The sequence below is a fragment of the Esox lucius genome, chromosome 14, assembly GCF_011004845.1.
Source record: "Esox lucius isolate fEsoLuc1 chromosome 14, fEsoLuc1.pri, whole genome shotgun sequence".
Lineage (NCBI taxonomy): Eukaryota > Metazoa > Chordata > Actinopteri > Esociformes > Esocidae > Esox > Esox lucius.
Window position 1 is genome coordinate 15,525,909 of NC_047582.1, and position 18,224 is coordinate 15,544,132.

The 18,224-nt window shown below is 44.5% G+C and overlaps 1 protein-coding gene across 6 annotated transcripts in view; it reads right to left on the reverse strand.

Annotated features, from left to right (window-relative positions):
- Positions 1–18,224, reverse strand: part of rxraa (retinoid X receptor, alpha a) — an 82,105-nt gene that overhangs the window by 14,266 nt on the left and 49,615 nt on the right. For 4 of the 6 annotated variants that reach the window (XM_010893948.5, XM_010893947.5, XM_010893945.4 and 1 more), the window contains 2 exons: positions 13,529–13,767; positions 1–166 (listed from right to left, as the gene is read on the reverse strand). In XM_010893948.5, the coding sequence (XP_010892250.1) occupies positions 1–166; positions 13,529–13,767 (405 nt within the window). The remainder of the gene's footprint in view (positions 167–13,528; positions 13,768–18,224) is intronic. The other 2 variants (XM_010893946.4, XM_010893944.4) reach the window with 1 other exon arrangement.

Below are 18,224 nucleotides of genomic sequence, written 5' to 3' on the forward strand. Positions count from 1 at the left end.
CTGAGGAGCGGTCCCCACAGATGGCACAGATGTGTTTGGTGAGGGAGAGGGGCGTGCACCCCTGGGAGGGCTGGGCAGGCACCTTCATCACCCCGTTGAGACCCAGCGGGGGCTTGATGTCCTCTGAGCTACTGACCGAGTTCATCGGGGAGTTCAGCTGGAACATCAGCGCAGACAAACACACACACAGACAGGTCACAATGCTGCTGACACCGACACTCAGTGTGTCAAGCGCGCGCGCACACGCGCACGGACACGCATCATCACATTACACAGCTGAAATGGCAATGTTGCAAGAACCAACTCTGATGAAAAATATACAATTACATTGTAGAGTGTTACATGTTGAGTGAGATTAATACATGTTTATGGTGATGTGTGATTACTTCATGGCAGCTATTGTTCAGAAATGGCTATACAGCTATAGCCGTTTTTATTTGCTGTATGGCTTACAACTGAGTTCTGTTCTCACTACCCTAAACAAAAAATGCTATGGCTAGGTGTGTGTACAAGCAGCCAGCCAAATTGGGAGGTTTAATGCTAACTACAGCCGGGCTAATTGGGAGGTTTAATGCTAACTACAGCCGGGCTAATTGGGAGGATTCATGCTAACTACAACCGGGCTAACTGGGAGGTTTAATGCTAACTACAGCTGGGCTAATTGGGATGTTAAATGCTACTACAACCGGGCTAACTGGGAGGTTTAATGCTAACTACAGCTGGGCTAATTGGGATGTTAAATGCTACTACAGCTGGGCTAATTGGGAGGTTTAATGCTAACTACAGCTGAGCAGTAGCAGCCTAGCAAGCTTCCTCCCTCCACTTATCCGCCTGTTTTCACATCTAAAACCCGTCACTGTTAGATCTTGCACCACTCAACTACAGGAGTTTAATTCATGCTCTTAACAACCCCCCTTGGCCTCGACATGTTCAGCGCTAGCATACCTTAAATGCAAAATTTAACAGTACAGCAGAATAAAGAGACTGTGTTGTATTAGCAAAAGAGAGTGCACCCCATAAAAGACAGAACAAGTCTCCTCTAGTGCACTCAACTAACCAGCCTTTCCTCTGTATAGCCTAGCAGGGAGAGCTAACAGACAGTAATCAGACCATCTATGTGGTCATCACTGCAGTTACTAAGAGTGAAAAGCTTTAGCTAAATTGCACTGACTGGATGGAGACCAAACTAGCTACAGCTACGTAGCCAACTATTAGTACAGCAAATGGAAAAACACATTTTTAGATCCCATGTCAGAGTCAACTTGCTCAAAACCATGATGTCAAATGTTCCTGTACGCTGCGGAGACAAGTCTCCTAACAGAGAAATTACTATTCCCACTAAATATAGCTTATTGCACAGGCAGTGTTTATAAGGTGAGAAAGAACAAAATGAAAACATGTGGTTTAATGATGAAAGAAAAAATTTATGGAAACAACATGACGCTGGCCTTTCTAACCTCCCCTCAGCTGTGTTTCCAGAATGCTGTCAGTGTATATTAGTACACGGCACATGTTTACACATTAACAATACACAACGACAAACATATCTCCTTTCTCACTGACACATGGGCTCCTCAAAGCTCAAGGCCACAGACATGTAGACTGACATGTGAACAGACCCACCCATTTCATTTAACAGTACCGTACACAGAACAGCCCTACAACCAAGGCTCAAATGACGGGCGCAACTACCGTTTTGTCATAGCATTCTATACATACACATATATTATATATTATGTTTATGGAGCATTATAAATGACACTACACACTACTTCTTCATTTAAACAGACTTGGTGTATTTGGCCGATCAGAAAAGGGTCGGTGATGACAGAATGAGTGCCGTATTTTCTCATGCAACTTTGATCACATCTGTGGTTTATCAGCACATATGAAAGCACACAGACCCACAGACACCAGCACACGCAGTCCAAAAAGGCACACTACTACGTTCTTACCTCAGTTTAAGGTCAATGTCTATCGTTCTCCCTTTTAGCACTGAATAGCCGGTCGCCTTGTCTGAGATTGTCTCTATCAAACCCAATAGCTATCAGACAGAAAAGACTATCACCCTGCCAGTCTATTTTCAGTCCAACTGCAACTCAATCTGCCCACAGTTACAGTGCTCTCCATGGCGCGACGGGCTGGAAGTCTCTCTACGGCATGGCCTGGCCCAGGGCATTGCAGGGATGGTGGAGGGGGATTAGACAGCTCAGTCCTGGGTCTGGAAATAGAATACAACCCACCACCCCGCCACCTTCCAGGCAACCCCCCAAGAAGGGGGGCATGACCGGCCAAGCTGTCTGGAGTCCACCTTCGCTGGGGGAAAATCCCTACACGATCATTATTACCCCCTCTGGGTCTCAGTTGCTGTCTGTTCGACGATGAATACGTTCTCTCGCAAACACTAATGAAATGCCTGTCTGTAATTGTTCGGAACATTTGTGAGATGGCTCAGAGCTCCCTTAGTGTAGGAAGAGCACTTTTGAAAAGTTTGGCCAATGCCCTATTATAATCAGTATGGTTTATTATGAGGACACAGACTCAAATGAGATGAGACGGGGAAATGACACAGCCAGTCTAGTTAGGAGGAGACAGTCATGACTAAAACTCTAATCAGAGAAACACAGAGAGAGAGAGAGAGAGAGAGAAAGGTGTGTTTCTGCAGCACAAGGAGCTCTAGCAGGTGTGTCATTTCATGTAAAGTGTTGCTGGTCCAGTAAATTCTCCAATGTAATGGCCCATAACATGTAATGAGTGGTATTGGACCTTCCATTCGTACATCCAAAACAGCTCTGCGCTCCGAACTGTAACATTCCCCATGGATCTGATATGTGTCTCTCTCTCTCTGTGTGCTGCAGGAGTGCTGACCGACCACTGTGAGCTGGTTCTCCCTCACACAGACAAACAACAAGTGGAAATGTTGAGCAGTTGAGAGTTGGCACCTCTACGTATAATAGAATTACATTTATTTCAGTGGTTTTCACCCTACAATCAGATTCATTGTATTCACAAGTTACTACAGTGAAAATCTGCACCTAGAATGTTCCTAGCTCCAAGAATGTTCAAGAAATTTATTTTGGCCTAGTACAGTATATAACCAGTAAAATTCACAAGCATAGAAAACAAAGAACAGAGGAGACATTAGAGACCCCTGCTTAAGACTGGCATCGCATGTTTAACAAAGTCTGAGCACATACTTTGCTCACACATCAAAGGAATACATCAAATCCTGTTGCTACACCACTGTGCTCAACCCCCAAGTGTAACTTCAGCATATAACAGTTCAAGGGCACCTTTTATGGAAAGGAAGTTATGTGTCTCATATTATAACGCCATCCTTTCGATGGTATTCTGTCATTATGCCACCTATTACACTGTATTGTAACACCACCCAACACCAGACATACTATCGTAACACCACCCAACACCAGACATATTATCGCAACACCCATTAGACTGTATATCATAATTACACCACACATTAGACTGTATACTATCATAACACCAACCATTGGACTGTACACTATCATAACACCACATACTACACTGTATTATAACACCACCCAACACCAGACATATTATAGTAACACCACCCATTAGACTGTATATCATCATTACACCACACATTAGGCTGTATACTATCATTACACCACCCATTAGACTCTATACTATCATAACACCACCCATTAATCTGCATTTTATCATTACACCACCCATTAGACTCTATACTATCATAACACCACCCATTATATCTATACTATCATAACACCATCCATTAGACTGTATTTTATCATTACACCACCCATTAGACTCTATACTATCGTAACACCACACATTAGACTGTATTTTATCATAACACCACCCATTAGACTCTATACTACCGTAACACCATCCATTAGACTGTATTTTATCATAACACCACCCATTAGACTGTATACTATCATTACACCACCCATTAGACTGTATACTATCATAACACCACCCATTATATCTATACTATCATAACACCATCCATTAGACTGTATTTTATCATTACACCACCCATTAGACTCTATACTATCATAACACCACCCATTAGACTGTATTTTATCATAACACCACCCATTAGACTGCCTTTTTTCATTACACCACCCATTAGACTGTATACTATCATTACACCACCCATTAGACTCTATACTATCATAACACCACCCATTATATCTATACTATCATAACACCACCCATTAGACTGCCTTTTATCATTACACCACCCATTAGACTGTATACTATCATAACACCACCCACTGGACTGTACACTATCATAACACCACCCATTAGACTCTATACTAACATAACACCACCCATTGGACTGTATACTATCATAACACCACCCATTAGACTCTATACTAACATAACACCACCCATTGGACTGTATACTATCATAACACTACCCATTACACAGCATTTTGTCATAACACCACCCATTAATCTGTATTATATCTTAACCAACTCAGCATACTGTACTATATTACAGCACCACTTATTATTACATAATCACCCAGTATATTGTCTACTATATGTTGGACATATTTTTTTTATTTGAACCTTTGATTTTTATTTTATTCCAAAAACAGATTGTTTGCTTCAGCTAGTAGCACAGGCGAATCCTGGATTGAAACAGACACATTCTCAGACTGACAGACAACAGCTGTTAACATCAGCCCTTAGAGAACAGTCATATGTAGGGGTGTGTAGACTAACTGATCTAATCTTCCAATACAACCTGTATAAACTTCTGACGTCACTTCATCCTTAAAACAACATTACGGCCAAAATATGGGCTGCATCGACTTTTTATGCCCAACAACGACACCAAGAAGGCAACAGTGAACATGTCACCCCACAAATGATGCTGTACCCCGAGCCAGTCTAAGTCATTTTATTAACGAATGACCTATGTGATAAGACACGACACACAATGCATCCTGTTTCATAAATACATTTTTCAGTGTTGTCTAAGGCATTGCCTGGGTTAGTGAATCAACCTGATTAACAACATCAGCCTGTTATTGTGACACCATGTGCTCTTAATAATATTGATGTACAAATATTTTTGACTGATTCCTGCATTAAAATCATTCCCAAATTAATGCATATTGGTCATTTTGGTCATTATTTCTTCAAATAGATTCAGCCCTCAAAGACAAAGTGTCTGCAGATGTGACATACTGTATGGTGAAAGAGGAGTAGAGTCCAGTGTTTCTTGTCAGGAAAGAGACTGACTTTAGGTCAAATGGGGTGAGAGGTGAGATTTAGCACCTAGAGAGGCCCTCCCATCTGGACAATATCAACAGATAGGAGGCATTCAGGGAATGTCAATATTAAGTCACACTTTGACATCAATTACTGCAGTGTTACAATGCTAAAGGACACCTGTCTGACGCAAACCAGTTTAAACCTGCCTAAACACAAGGGTTGAATACTCATGCAATCAATCCATTTTAGTCAATTTTTTTATTACCGCTGTATCAGATGTGCATTAGTCAGGTTATTGTAGGAGACATGTGGACAGGCAAGGAGCATACTGCTGACTGAGCAGCTTTCCCCAATGCTATTAGTCACACTCATCTCCCACGTCTCTCTAACACTGTTCATCTCTCTAACAGTGTTCATTTCTCTAACACTGTTCATCTCTTTAAACCCTGTTCATCTCTCTCTTTAAAACCTGTTCATCTGTCTAACACTGTTCATCTCTCTAACACTGTTCATCTCTCTAACACTGTTCATATATCTAACCCTGTTCATCTCTCTCTAAACCCTGTTCATCTCTCTCTAAAACCTGTTCATCTCTCTCTTTAAACCCTGTTCATCTCTCTCTAAACCCTGTTCATCTCTCTCTAACACTGTTCATCTCTCTAACACTGTTCATCTCTCTAACACTGTTCATCTCTCTAACTCTGTTTATCTCTCTCTTTAAAACATTTTCATCTCTCTCTCTAAACCCTGTTCATCTCTCTTTTTAAACCCTGTTTATCTTTCTCTCTAAACCCTGTTCATCTCTCTCTTTAAACCGTTTACCTTTCTCTCTAAACCCTGTTCATATCTCTCTTTAAATCCTGTTCATCTCTCTCTTTAAACCCTTTTCATCTCTCTCTTTAAACCCTGTTCATCTCTCTTTACACCCTGTTCATCTCTCTCTTTAAACCCTGTTCATCTCTCTCTTTAAACCTTTTACCTTTCTCTTTAAACCCTGTTCATCTCTCTCTTTAAACCCTGTTCATCTCTCTCTTTAAACCTTTTACCTTTCTCTCTAAACCCTGTTCATCTCTCTCTTTAAACCCTGTTCATCTCTCTCTTTAAACCCTGTTCATCTCTCTCTTTAAACCCTGTTCATCTCTCTCTTTAAACCTTTTACCTTTCTCTTTAAACCCTGTTCATCTCTCTCTTTAAACCCTGTTCATCTCTCTCTTTAAACCTTTTACCTTTCTCTCTAAACCCTGTTCATCTCTCTCTTTAAACCCTGTTCATCTCTCTTTACACCCTGTTCATCTCTCTCTTTAAACCCTGTTCATCTCTCTCTTTAAACCTTTTACCTTTCTCTTTAAAACCTGTTCATCTCTCTCTTTAAACCCTGTTCATCTCTCTCTTTAAACCTTTTACCTTTCTCTCTAAACCCTGTTCATCTCTCTTCAAACCCTGTTCAACTCTCTTTAAACCCTGTTCATCTCTCTTTAAACCCTGTTCATCTCTCTTTAAACCCTGTTCATCTCTCTCTTTAAACCCTGTTCATCTCTCTTTAAACCCTGTTCATCTCTCTCTTTAAACCCTGTTCATCTCTCTTTAAACCCTGTTCATCTCTCTCTTTAAACCCTGTTCATCTCTCTTTAAACCCTGTTCATCTCTCTCTATTCTCTTGCACTGTGGAGCTTGTGGGTGGGACTTATAACTGCCATTGACTCCCACACCTTTTGCTAGCGATTTCATTGACTCTTTCACGGTTTTCAGATGTTATGAGATGTTATGATGTTATGAGCAACCAACACATAGAAAAGACTTGATACATTTTGGAAGGGCAACAGGGACACAACCAGGCTAGGATTAACTACATAGATTCACCGATTATATACATTTGATTTATAGTTAATTCGATTTTCTATAAATCTTCCTCCGTCACAGATTGCAATCTTATAATGAAGTAATTATTCCTATGAACACACATCAAAATCATTAATGATCGGAAAAGCCTGATTTTATTAATCAGTTAAAGGAATAGTTAAAGTTATTAAAAGTCTGCAATCCCAGGCATAGGAATGTATTTATCAAGCTACTCTACTGGTTAATAAAAACATATCAAATGTATGTACATTCTTACACTGTCTGAGATCCCATTCCTGTAATGATCCTGAGAACCAGGACCATTAACCAAATATTACATCCTATATTGATTTTGACATCTGGCGATATCTTTGGAACACGTAAAATGCTCAGTAATTGTCGTGTTCATTACAGAGGTTTTCAAAACAGGTTTGATTTTTAATGCCACCTGAGGTATTTGAGGTCCACAGAAACATAAAAATGGGTGCAATAAGCAAGCTCATTAAAGTGTTTATTTTGGATTACTTTCATTGCTGGTTCACACTCCTAGACGGAGGAATGTCTTGGTATAAAGCCAATGTACTGGTTAATAAACACAAATAAACATGATTATTTGTCTGCAGGAGATCACAATCTTATAATGACTTAATTATTGCAGTGAGCACATGTTGAAATCATTACGCCACATAAAAGATCCCCAATGTCTATGCCCCGCCCACAGGCCTCACAGAGCCTCAGGCTTGAGAGTCCCAGCTGCAGCAAGGCCCTTCTCTCTAGCACCGTTCTGTCTTTACTTCTCTCTCTAGCACCGTTCTGTCATTACTTCTCTCTCTAGCACCGTTCTGTCTTTAATTCTCTCTCTAGCACCGTTCTGTCTTTATTTCTCTCTCTAGCACCGTTCTGTCTTTACTTCTCTCTCTAGCACGGTTCTGTCTTTATTTCTCTCTCTAGCACGGTTCTGTCTTTATTTCTCTCTCTAGCACGGTTCTGTCTTTACTTCTCTCTCTAGCACCGTTCTGTCTTTACTTCTCTCTCTAGCACCGTTCTGTCTTTACTTCTCTCTCTAGCACCGTTCTGTCTTTACTTCTCTCTCTAGCACCGTTCTGTCTTTACTTCTTTCTCTAGCACCGTTCTGTCTTTACTTCTCTCTCTAGCACCGTTCTGTCTTTACTTCTCTCTCTAGCACCGTTCTGTCTTTACTTCTCTCTCTAGCACCGTTCTGTCTTTACTTCTCTCTCTAGCACCGTTATGACTTTATTTCTCTCTCTAACACCGTTCTGTCTTTACTTCTCTCTCTAGCACTGTTCTGTCTTTACTTCTCTCTCTAGCACCGTTCTGTCTTTACCTCGCTCTCTAGCACCGTTCTGTCTTTACTTCTCTCTCTAGCACCGTTCTGTCTTTACTTCTTTCTCTAGCACCGATCTGTCTTTACTTCTCTCTCTAGCACCGTTCTGTCTTTACTTCTCTCTCTAGCACCGTTCTGTCTTTTTTTCTCTCTCTAGCACCGTTCTGTCTTTACTTCTCTCTCTAGCAACGTTCTGTCTTTACTTCTCTCTCCAGCACCGTTCTGTCTTTATTTCTCTCTCTAGCACCGTTCTGTCTTTATTTCTCTCTCTAGGACCGTTCTGTCTTTATTTCTCTCTCTAGCACCGTTCTGTCTTTATTTCTCTCTCTAGCACCGTTCTGTCTTTTTTTCTCTCTATATCACCGTTCTTGTCTTTATTTCTCTAGCACCGTTATGACTATTTCTTTCTTTTTAACGCTGTTCATCTTAATTTTGTTATTTATGTCCACAATCATCAGCAGATGTTTCAGCAAAAATGATAAACTATACACTTAACATCATATTGACAACCAACCTCGTAACAGATCTACAACAAAGTAATAAACCGGAAGATAATTCAATCACAAAGTGTCTTCTATCTCATTCATGACTTAAAATAAAATCCTAATCCTGAATGAAAAAACAATAAAATACACATTACAGTCGGTCACAATATGAAGTGACATGTTACCAAGATCTGTGTCAAATCATTTAGGAATACTACCTGCTTGTTAGACATGAGATTTCTGAATTGTCTACTACTTTAAGCCCAGTCACTGACAATCACTAATGGATGAAAACGGTTGAAAGATTGAGAGCTAGAGTCGATTTTGTTCAACCCACACTGGTTGTGTTCACATTTTGAAACTAAAGAGCCTGGTTAACCTTTCAATGGAGGTCACATACAGTATGATGAAGAGCTGAGCCTTTCAATAGGCCTTCAGGCTTACAGAATAAAATGGCCTCCAACTTCACTGAAACAATTTACAGGGTCAGGAGGATAATTGTGACTTGTGTGATGGATTTAAATTGGTCTGGAGCAGACAATACTTTCCACAAGGTTAAGCTGAATGATGCCTGTACTATAGGCTACAAGGAAAATATGGGTGGAATGATCGTGTCATATTGAATTACCACCAAACCAAAGTTTCAGCAATTAACAAGCAACACTAAAGCCATGTCTTATGAGAGGTTAAAACAATGAATACTAACATGACAACTCACACAGGAATTCCATCCTATTCAGTGTTCCCTCCACTAATGCAATACCAGGTCATGTGTTTGAAATAACTGTTAATCCTAGAATGAAATAAACCTAATGGACTCTAATTGAAGAACAGTCCTCTGACAATTAAGTTGGTCTCTGTCCAATTTCTCCTTCGTTTTCTCATTCCCTCTATCACCCATAGGGGTATTAGGGATGGCTAAGAATGAAACAGCACTTTTAGGGTTAAAAGCCCCAGTCTGAGCGCATCACAGCTAAAAAAAAATCTGTTGGAAACTCGATCTGCTGCTTGACTTTTTGTTCTCTCTGTTCCCTCTTCCCACAAACCCCAGGGTCACTTATGAATGTGAAATAACAAAATCCGACACATTTTCTTCATTAAAGCCTGTATGAAACAGTCTCAGACAAGGCCACAGCTTGTCTCATGCATCCCAGTATATATCACCCATTTCTAGTTATCGACCGGCTGTTCTAGTTTAATGGTTTTAAAAAATATCTTATTCATGTTTCTTTTTTTGGTGGTAAGAACTTTAAGAGCCATTTCAGGCATGTGCAGATATGTGTGCGTCGTTGCCTATTGTGGTAGCCCCCTTTACAGAAAAACTTCTGAGGTGAGCTGCAGTGTTAAGGTTTCCCACCTATCACAGGACAAATAGAAATATGCGTGTTTGTGTTTTGGGGGGACAGCGTCATAGTGGTTTGAAGTAGTAAGACCATACCATTAGATGCAAATGAATCCTCCAGTGGCCTTATGGGTAGGTTTAAAATAAATCTGTAGCCCTGTGAGGCATTTGAATGAGTGGGGCCCTGGGGGCCGGTGTGTGAAATCAAACCCCTGTGTTGTTGTTTCTTCCCCTCAGAGCAGCCGTCCTGGAACACAGCTGGCCCCTCATGAAGAGGCAGGAGGTAGACACATTATCATTAACCAGAGTCCTGCTTCGTGTACATTCTGGTTTACGGGTTCAACTCAATCCCTGTGCTGTGAACTCTAAGACTTTAATACTCTGGACCAGGTGTGAGCTCAAGTAATGGGGTAAGATTCTCATCTGGATCAGCCTGCGTAGAGACTATTTACCCAGGCACCATTACCCGGCACAAAGGGAATTCATTCGGGTAAAAACACATTAGGCTGCCCATCTGGAGCGTCATCCCTAAGCGGGGGCGATGTGACGCGGCAGTTGTGCCTGTTAGGACCACGGCACCATGATGTCAGAGGGCGCATGGTGGCTACAGCAGCTCACATCAAAGGCCGGCAGTGCGGAGCTTCAGTCCTCCCACACAGGAAGGGGCTGTCGTCCGCTCTGTTCTCCCTCACTCCATACGTGCTGTATTATAGCAGCCGAGTTGTGTTCCCGTCTCCTAGCGACCCGCGCCTAAACAAGGCGTCCCCAAACGGGTGCATGACATCACCGCGGGCTCATTTGTGCGCTATTACGAGTGTTCCATTTCTTGTAAAACACGTACACCTTTTCGGCATTAGTACGGTATGGGCCCTCCACTCCAGAAACACACACAGCATTATGTTCAGTGTTGTGGGCATGAATGTCCCAGGCTGTTCTGATTGGAACAGGGGATCAGAGGTTAGGGACGGAGCCAGCGGTCTTTGCTTCTCCAAATGAAAGGGAAAGTTTCAGGTCCAGCGGATGACAGAGGATCCATCTCAGCAGAAGCAACAGAAAGACAGCCATTCTCCATTGTCACTGGAAGTGCACCGTCTGTTCCAGCTCCGGGGAATGTCTTCCGGCTGCCGAGAGAGCGTGGCGATCACTGCGAAAGAGCTGTGGTTGGTACATCAGCACCCTTCGACTCGGAGCTGGACTAAATCTAACGGGCAAGGCTGTGGTCTGGCGGTCCCCCCCCCCCTCCTAGAATAAAAGAAGTTGAAAGGAAGGAAGAAAAAAAATAGGAATTTCGCCTCCAAGAGGAATGTTATTTTTATTGCACAAACCTTGGCAGTGCATCATGTGTGGCCCCACTGAACAATACAGATGCTATTCTGATCTGGAATACAAACAGCCAGCTCAATGTGTTACTGTCAGTCTAAACACAGACACACAAAAGTGGGTGTCGTTTAAAAAGACGAAATAAGATTAAAAAGACTCGGCTGCCAGCTCCAGGTCCAAAACCACAGTCAGTCAGTCAATCAGTCTCTCAGTGTGTCTTGGTTCGGCTCTACACTGGTTGGAATGAAAGTTGGCTTTAAGATATCTTCTACATGTGTTTTGGCAGCGCAAAGACAAGACGGTTGATGAAAAAAGGCAGTGAATTATCACAGTATTACATGCTGTCCTTTCGCGTTCCAGGTCCCTCTGCTAAACTGTCTTGTGGTCATCAATCACCATCAACATGTCATTGAGTTTTAATGTCATTATAAATGGAACCATGTGAGTGGATGGAAGAAATAAGAGGTACTGTATACACGTGTGTGTGTGTGTGTGTGTGTGCGTGCGTGCGTGTGAGGTGGTTGCAGGTGGGGTCTTATTTTGAACCCTGAGAGGACAAATACAGAGAGCTTCGAAAGTGATGACCTTGTTAAACCTGGCTGCTCCTAAAAACAGCCAGTGGACCGAGTGTTGACAGCAAGTGGCATCTGCTGTCTGACTCAAATCACCATCAGAGGGACCGCATCTTGTGACCACTGGGACACACCGACACCTTCAACCCTCAATTAACTGTGTCAGCTACCGTCTTCTCTCCCACTAATCACTCACCAGTTTCCCCACCCTCACCGTCTTCTCTCCCACTAACCACACACCAGTCTCCCCACCCTCACCGTCTTCTCTCCCACTAACCACTCACCAGTCTCCCCACCCTCACCGTCTTCTCTCCCACTAACCACTCACCAGTCTCACCACCCTCACCGTCTTCTCTCCCACTCTCCCATCCAACAGCCTCTCCACAGAGCCTCACCACACCATACACACACCACCCTCACAACACAGACAACACCCTCACCATACAGACACCACCCTCACCATGCAAACAACACCCTCACCATACAGGCACCACCCACACATACAGGCACCACTCACACCCAGAAGCAGCAGCTGTCCTCGCCCCAAGCCTTTGCCGTTGGGACTTTCATTTGAGTTCATCTTTGAGTGAAAGAGGATGTGAGAGCATGATGGAGTTCCATCCTGCATGACAGCATATCCATAAAAACTCCTCTCATACATTCTCTGAAATTGAAAAAGTTCTGAGCGGAATAAACAGTTAAGGTTGCTGCCCAATGTCATAACCTGACATTATATTCAGCCTGCATGCTGAACTGGCAGCACCCAGGATGGAGTCCACAGTGGTGGAGGAGTGGAGGAAGACAGAAGAGTAGGACAGGAAGAGGAGGTGGTGGGACTTTCTAGCAATGGAAGGAGAACAGGGAATAAGGTTCTCTCTCAGAAAGTGCCCTTTATCCACACTTAACTCATTACACATGGGACAAGAAAAGCCAAAAGAAAACACCCCTAATAACAGCACATTGCTGACTCCCTATTTAACACCATTATTAGCAAACACAAAAAGGATGTAACTGCATTTTGGGAAAACGTTTTCCTTTTTAGATATGGCTTTGAAAGGAAACTGGGCCACAGGAAGCTTTGATGTCTTAATTGTGATTTTTTTTCTCCACCACAGAAACTGGGGTACTTATTGATAGAACAAAAGAGAGAGAGAGAGAGAGAGACACACAGAGAGAGAATGAAAGTGCAAATCAGAGAGGAAGGAACCTGACAGCTGGGGACAGAAAGAGGGACTAGGAGGAGATTTGGGAAGAAAGAGAGCAGAATGGACAGAGTGAACATAATAGGCATGGAAAGGACAAATCTACTGCTTTCCATATATCACCGGGCCCACTACTACACACAGTGAAGCATTTGTGTGTGTGAGTGAGAATCTGTGACAGGCCTTACCTGGGGGCTGACACTGGGGCCGTAGCCCATGCCAGGCGAGGACATGGAGTGTGGTCCCATAGGGGAGCTGATGACAGAGAAGGGGGAGCCTAAACCGTTCATGGGAGAACTCAAGGAGCTGATGGGAGAGTGCAGGGAGCCCGAGGGCCCCATGGAGGACGGGCTGAGCAGGGACGGGTGCATGCCCCGATGGGATGTGGGAGAGCCCAGTGGAGACGAGGTCACCTGACCGGATGAATCTACAAAAGGAAGGGAGACACAGAGGACAAGGGGTTATCAAAAGACAAAGTCAACATCATAACGCTCATGCATTCTCAGTAAAAGCAGGCTGCCATCCTCGTCCTTCCCAGAACCGTCGAGCAGAAAAAACTTGCAGAAGAAGCCAACTGCTGTATAACCGATCACAGTATGATGTAAGTGCGTTGTGAAAGACAGCACCAATAAACAAAAAAGCTTAGTGTATCCACCTCCAACCCGGTGTGTTCTGCCTGCCCGCCCAAACCTCACGTCTCAGTTCCCCCCTGGCAGGCTGTCCGGAGCCACGACCCTTGACCTGTTCACATGACACCTGAACTTCAACTCTGCAGGGTCTGAGGAGGACTGAGGCAGACCGACGAACTGTCTTCAGGAAAGTCTTCCTCTACACTGAAATCTCTTTCTCTACCTTTCCACAGATCTCATTCACGCTCTTCCCCTCCGCTCATCTCTCTCGGTCAGGTTTTCAGTTTCTCCCACTCATTGCCTTGAACGGGCAGTCTGTCATGCTGTCAGCTGTGTGGGAGAGAGGGGAGGGGTGGATGTACAGATTAGGCAGATCTGTCCCTCTCTGCCTGGTGACAGGGCTATACATCCTCCCTCTCTGATGGCTTCAGCTTCATCGCTCTCATTCTTCGTCTTCCTCCTTCACCTTCCTCCTTCATGACTCCTTGTCCGCTAGCTACATCAAGGTGACTCACAACATAACCTGGCTTTCAGTAAATGCGGCCATAGATTTCCACAAAGATTTGTTAGACTCCAACGACCTCGCTGGTGACCTTGAGATGTTACATAATGACAGGCCATGTTTCACCATGACGAATTCCTCCGTTTCTCCACAAATTAAAGAAACTGATGTTGCTCAGTTTAGGTTACAGTTGAGAAGTCTTGTTTGAAGCTTATTCAGCGGCACTTCATTTCAGAGAGCGTGTGTTTGTGTGTTTGTGTGTGTATGTTTGCAACCACACACACGTGTGAAAGCTTGTTAGTAACTCCATGTGTTGGAGGTGTTCAATGACATTAGGATGCTTTTCTCCCATCAGACCCTCCTGCGTCTTCCTGGCAGCAGCTGTGTTGCCAAGCCAAACACTTCCACGTCTTCCTGCTCTCCTCACAAGCACTTCCTGCAAACACACCACACCGTAACACACACACACACACACACACACACACAGGCCAATCCCCTCCCAAACACTACACTAATCCCTCTACGAAAGGGCCAACTCCATCTGCATCTATGTCAGTACAATAATGAATCCCTGGACTGATGTTATTCAAGTGCTTCCGTCGTCATGAAAAAAAAAATGTCCCCCCTGGCTGAGCCAGCAGTTCCTCAGATCCATTGTCCAATTGGGTTTCATTGCATGGAGACGAAGCATTCTGCAGTATTACTGGAGGTCTGTCAGGATGTACAGTAGTAGTTGGGCCTCAGAGGGGGAAAGGCTAGTTGGCAGAGAGGAGAGAAGAGGCCCAGACAGGCAGGTAGGCAGAGAGCCTACCCTCAGGGGGAATCCTCAATCCTCCCTCTTCCTCCCTCTGGCTGTCAGCAGGAGACCAGGGCCTTGTGAAGAGACTGGAGCAGATGTACTGAAGAACATGACAGTGTGTCTGCTGAGTGCTGACCTTGCCTTGCCTCATGCTGATTCTGTGTTTAGTCGAAAGTGGATGACTCCATTTAGTTTAGATAACCTAATTTCTTATAAATGGCTACAGTGTACTGCACGTTTGTGTGTGTGTGAGTGTGTTTATGTGGCTGTGTGTGTGCGCCCAGCAAACCTCAGAGACTGGCGCTTGTCTGTGTGTTCCTTTTTGAGTGAGTGGGGATGCCAGAGCAGGATTACAGATGGATAAAAGGGGCTCTGGCTCTAATCCCCCCCAGAGAGGGGCACAGCTGGTGGGAGGGGGACAACCAGGAATGGGTGGGGTGGAGGGGGGTACTGCCACCACTGCAGTCTGTGACATCAATATTAGAGTGACACTGCTGGGATGACCACTTTCATAGTCCCCTTTTCAGGCAGCAGGGAGAATGAAATGAATAATGACCCAATGTTTCTACTGTGTCCCGACAGTGTCTCTTCCAACTGTATCTGCTGTGTCTCTTCCAACTGTATCTGCTGTGTCTCTTCCTACTGTATCTGCTGAGTCTCTTCCAACTGTATCTGCAGTGTCTATTCTTCTGTATCTGCTGTGTCTCTTCCAACTCTATGTTCTGTGTCCCTTCCAACTGTATCTGCTGTGTCTCTTCCTACTGTATCTGCTGTGTCTCTTCCTACTGTATCTGCTGTATCTATTCCAACTGTATCTGCTGTGTCTCTTCCTACTGTATCTGCTGTGTCTCTTCCTACTCTATCTGCTGTGTATTTTCCAACTGTATCTGCTTTGTCTGACTGCATCTCCTCCCATGTCCCAATGCTTCTGATCACTACTCGTTCACATGCTTAATATTGTCCCTGGTTTCTGAAGAAACACGGCTCAAGCTCAAGCGGACATTTTTACTTTCTGGCCTCCACAGAAATGTGTTCCCAACATTAGACAGGAGTGTGTAACAGACAGCTGAAGAAAGGGAAAACCGGAGGCAGGAACCGAACTAACATGAGTGGCGGGCGTCCAGGTCCCCTCTGTACCAATACAAAGGGTTGAATCCTGTTTTGATGGGGAACCTTTCCAGAGCTCTGTAGTTCCCAGAAGCTTCCAGCATCGCCAGCCTGCCTGACTGTCCCGGCTGTTGATTGGCCCAAGCACACAAAAGCAACACTGACACAAACAAATGAGCAAATGATGTCCCATTCCAAAGGCAGGCGCCGGCAGGGAGCAACGCTAAACACTTGACCCCCCCCTCCATCCCTGTTAGGTCCTCTTTAAGCTGAGCGCTGTTGTATTTTTAAGGGATGTGATAAGAGCTGAGATGAGTGGGGAGATGTTCGACTCTTGGTCATGACGCCTGGTTGTATACAGGAGTCAGAGTGGGAGCAGGCTGGGGAGGGGAGCTGGGTCAGAGGTGTCCCAGATATAAACAGGAGGGCCGGGGGTGAACGTTATGGGAGCGCACCCCTAGAGATGGGAATGGAGAGGGGGAGAGAGAGGTGGGGAGTGGGGGAGAGATCCAGGACCTCACACAGCAGTGGATGCCTGCCAGAGACCTGACTGCATGACTAATGTCTGCACTTGAAAAGAAATTGGGTTCATTTACTAACCATCCTGTTTCTCCCTCTCTTATGATCTTTCCGCTTCTCTTTCTTTGTTTTGGTCTTACTTTCTTTCTCTCCCTCCCTCCCTCTCCCGCTCGCTCCCTCTCTCTCTCCTTTCCCTTGGCCTCTGTTTAGGGGCTCGATAGTGTACAACAAAACCATGTTAAGTTTAGCTCTGTGGAAGAGTTACATCATCATCACTGAGAACAAAGCCACTCTGCATTCCTTGGAGACAGAGAGCATAATAAAATCAAGCCCAAACTATCCCCATTGGCACACAAGCCCATTCTTATCATGCCAGGTCGGTGTTCCCAGAGTTCCGTAAAGAGAGCGAGACACTCAGTTGGATGCTGTTAGTCTGTACTGGTGTTCAAACCCAGGGTCTACAGTGCTGTTGGCGGTGGGATTCTGAGGCAGCACCAGCCCATTAAGTGCCTCGGCCCACACCAGGGGATCGGCGTTATGAATAACAGACGCAAACTGACAAAAACTAAAACCTCAGGAAGATACAGCCTCTGTTCCCAGTACCCCTCTCCCTCTCTCTCTCTCTCTCTCTCTCTCTCATTCTTTATCTATAACACCCCTTCTCCATAATTCAACTAGCTACTGTCACCGGAATCACTTGGCTGTAGGAGGGGGGACGACGACGACGACGACAGTGTCTGAAATCCCTGAAAATGTCTGTTTCCATGATGCTCCCATCCTTCCTGCATTCCCAGGGTGACACCATGTCAATGAGCACCACACCCAAGAGTCTCCAGACACATCCGCGGCCCTCACACCAACACACCCGTCCAGAGGGCTCTCCGGACCCTCAACAGCGCCATGAAGACGTATTACCAGGAAGCAGAAGATGGGCATAGAGAGGAGCCCTTGGGGCGTGTGCAGCCTTGGCCAGGTCCCATCTCAGACCCTATGCACAATGGGTTTTCCATGCAGCCTTGTCACAGTGACTCGGCTAATAAACCAGGGTTGACCTTCGTCGTTGCGCTGCCACTTCCCCCCTTTTGAGGCATTGCGCTAAACATACTGTTCCAAGAGGTGTTTGTAGGCAGGAAGACCGGGCGGGCAGCAGCATCGGCCCCAGACAACCACCCCACTGCTTTTGGACCCAGTCCTATCAGAAGGACACTTTACCTAGGATCTTGGTGCTCAGAGGAACTTAATTGGCACACTGTTTATTATTTAAAAAAATCACATTGCAAGAGAAATTGTGTGTGCGTGCGTGTGTGTGTGTGCATACTCATTAATCA